This window comes from Sinocyclocheilus rhinocerous, unplaced genomic scaffold (genome assembly GCF_001515625.1).
Source record: "Sinocyclocheilus rhinocerous isolate Xijiao unplaced genomic scaffold, SAMN03320098_v1.1 scaffold358, whole genome shotgun sequence".
Lineage (NCBI taxonomy): Eukaryota > Metazoa > Chordata > Actinopteri > Cypriniformes > Cyprinidae > Sinocyclocheilus > Sinocyclocheilus rhinocerous.
Genome location: NW_015650700.1, coordinates 79,674 through 82,649, shown reverse-complemented (window position 1 = coordinate 82,649; position 2,976 = coordinate 79,674). Strand labels below are relative to the sequence as shown.

Genomic DNA, 2,976 nt, shown 5'->3' with positions numbered 1-2,976 from the left:
CTAAAAAGTCCTCATAAAAACAGGGAACACAGGCTGGAATGGACTCATGGACTGGAGCAGGCTCTGGAGCGGACTAATGGAAAGGAGCGCCTACTTGCTGCCTACTGCCCCCCAAAATGTTTAGTGGTCTTCCTCAACCTCTGTGAAAGGGGAACCACTCAAAAGCAACGCATAGTCCAGAAATTAAATCAGTGACCACCAGTGACCCCCAAGGACCATCATGTATAAAAGAGTGTCTTTGAAATGATCATTAAATCCATAGCAGTAAAAATCATTGAGGAAGTCTGGTATACAATGTCCAAAAAGAAAAATAAATAAATAAATTAACGAACACTCCTGCTGTAAACACATCTAGGCTACACAAAACATAAAAGAAAAACGCAGAAAACCATTATTCAAAGAAACACAACTGTCAAAGACACACATGGATAATAAACACCTAAGTACAAAAAAATCTCGAAACATTACATCTTATATCGGAAAACATGTTCTTTCTCTTGTCCCTGCACACACGCGTGCCTTTTCCCCCCCAATCACCTCTGGCTTGGCTTGACCATGCATTTTTAAACTGCAGCTAGATTGACCGCAACAGTTAATGTTTGAGAATGTTCCACTCAGGATTTAACCACTAATCAATAATAGAGATTATTGATATTATATTACATATTATATTGCATTATGTGTTTAAAACGTAGGCTCGTTATAGGTAAACAAATATTAAACATTCGTAAATTTACTCTGATCAAGCTCAGGTATTTAAATTGTATTAGTTAAAACTTCTTTAATGTGCAAAAAATAAACAAGACATTACATTATTCGATTTTTAGTCATATTTTGAAATCTTTATTGTCGTCCAGATTTTAAAAATATATATATTTTAGAGTACCATAAAGCAGATATCTCAGGATTCATAAAACGCCTTGCTACTCAGGTTTTTATTTTATTTTATTTATTTATTTATTGATTGATTTATTAATTTATTGATTTATTTATTGCTTGTTATTTTGTATAACCTCCGTCACACATTCATCGTCTAAACAAGGCAATAACTCAAGTGAACAGTTAAAGAAAAGACAGATAAACTATATCAAGCTTACATAGTTATTGACGCTTGTTTTAAATGAATAGTGTAAGGAACCGACTCACCTAAAGTGATACACAAAATGGCAAAGTATATTAAAGTGTGATAAAATAAACGTTTTCCATCTTTAAAAATAGTGAATTTATTTTTGTATTCAGTATATTAAGACACATATATGATGTGGTACATGAAAATTAGGCTACTGCATTGTAGAAATGTTAACCTGGGGGTACTATATATTTGACGGAACATTTTCTGGACGGAACAGTAATGAAACGCACCGCAAATACATCCTAATAACACAGCTCGTCAATTCATTACATTTAACGAACCAAAACGTTCCACTTCTTCTTGTAGCTTTGACATATGGTTTCAACCATGATTCCATACACTGTCAATATTAAACTGGCTGCACGAACATTGACCGGAACCCTTAATTTACAGAACAAGACCGCAGTAGACTGGTGAGTAGCTTTAGCTTCTGCTGACAATATTGACTGTCAACACAAATAATCAAGATCTAACAGAGTTTGCAGTTTACAACAACGCGCTGCCTGCGTAGGCATGCGTTTAATTTTCATTATCAAATAAAGAAATCTAAATTGAGCAATCGAGCTGTCAAGGCAATCGTCTTTTAATTGCGTGATGTTGCATTATATATTAAGTAGGATATTCAGTGTATTCACATTCATCATAAGTCAATGGCAATAATACAAATTTTCGTTAATATTACAAGATTACGCGCATTACATGACAACACTTGTGTCTCGTTACTATTCTGTTTTCAAAATTCTTGTTTAATAAATGAATAGCCTATTAGTGGAGGAAGTACCTGAAATCCACACTTAAGTAAAAGTACAGATATCTAACCAGAAAATGACTTGGGAAGAAGTTAAAGTCACCATTTATAATATTACTTGAGTAAAAGTTTTAAAGTATGTGATATTTATTGTACTTTAAGTATGAATAGTAATTTTTAATATTAAACGTACTTAAGCATTGAAAGTAAAAGTACAAGTAAATGCAAAATGAAAAATGTACACAGTTTAAGCAGCAAGATGTGTTCAGTTTGAACTCTTTCTTCCATTTTGTATCTTTGGGTTAGCATAAGAGGCACTCATCCGGTACTTAGTCTCTTGTGGAATCTGCATCTGAAGTGGCATTTAGATAATGTAGAGGGGACATGGATGCATTTAACCTGCAGTTACAAATGCATAAATAATGCTTTATTTTAAATATAAAACACTGAATACTGATATTTGAAATGATTTAAAACATGAAAAAATAGTTGAAATGTGAAATTAAAACTTCCAGGTGGCAACCAATTCATTCATTTAAACGGCTGATTCATTCAGGAACAAAGCATTTGATTTTGTTAATAAGTGAAATTCATTCAACCGATTAATTCAGAAAGCTGATTCATTCAATAAGGAAACACCATCCTGTGTGTTGCTCAGAGAAGCAAAACAGTGCTGTTATCTTTATTTGGAACTATTTTCGTTGGCAAAATTGAGCAAAAACATGCAATATTGTTTCTAAAATGTAAGTCACTTAATGCTAACTTTATTAAACTTGTATTAAATCAATATTACATTTGTTATCATGCTGATATCTGGAGAAAAAAAACGGCACTCTTCATGTGATACAGATTAACTATATTAAATTATATAAATATAAAAGACATACGGGGCATTTTTGCCACCTACAATTTAGAATGCCTTGAATTTGGATGATTCTAAATGCGTTTTAATTGACTAAATCACGTGGTGCATGTGTGCACTCTCTGTGTGTGTTTTTGTGATATACTCAATAATGTCTGATTGCACATCGTAAAAACACTTACCATTATCTCAGACAATATACTGTATGTCGCACACCCCAGCCTCGACTTGAGT

At 33.0% G+C, this 2,976-nt stretch overlaps 1 protein-coding gene across 1 annotated transcript in view; it reads left to right on the top strand.

The window, feature by feature from the left end:
* Nucleotides 1-1,341: 1,341 nt before the first annotated feature.
* The window catches only part of LOC107712317 (WD repeat-containing protein 11-like), a gene marked incomplete at its 3' end in the record, with an annotated part of 80,693 nt that continues 79,058 nt past the window's right edge, over nt 1,342-2,976 (top strand). Inside the window, exon 1 of the mRNA XM_016517542.1 lies at nt 1,342-1,545. Coding sequence (XP_016373028.1) covers nt 1,448-1,545 — 98 coding nt within the window. The remainder of the gene's footprint in view (nt 1,546-2,976) is intronic.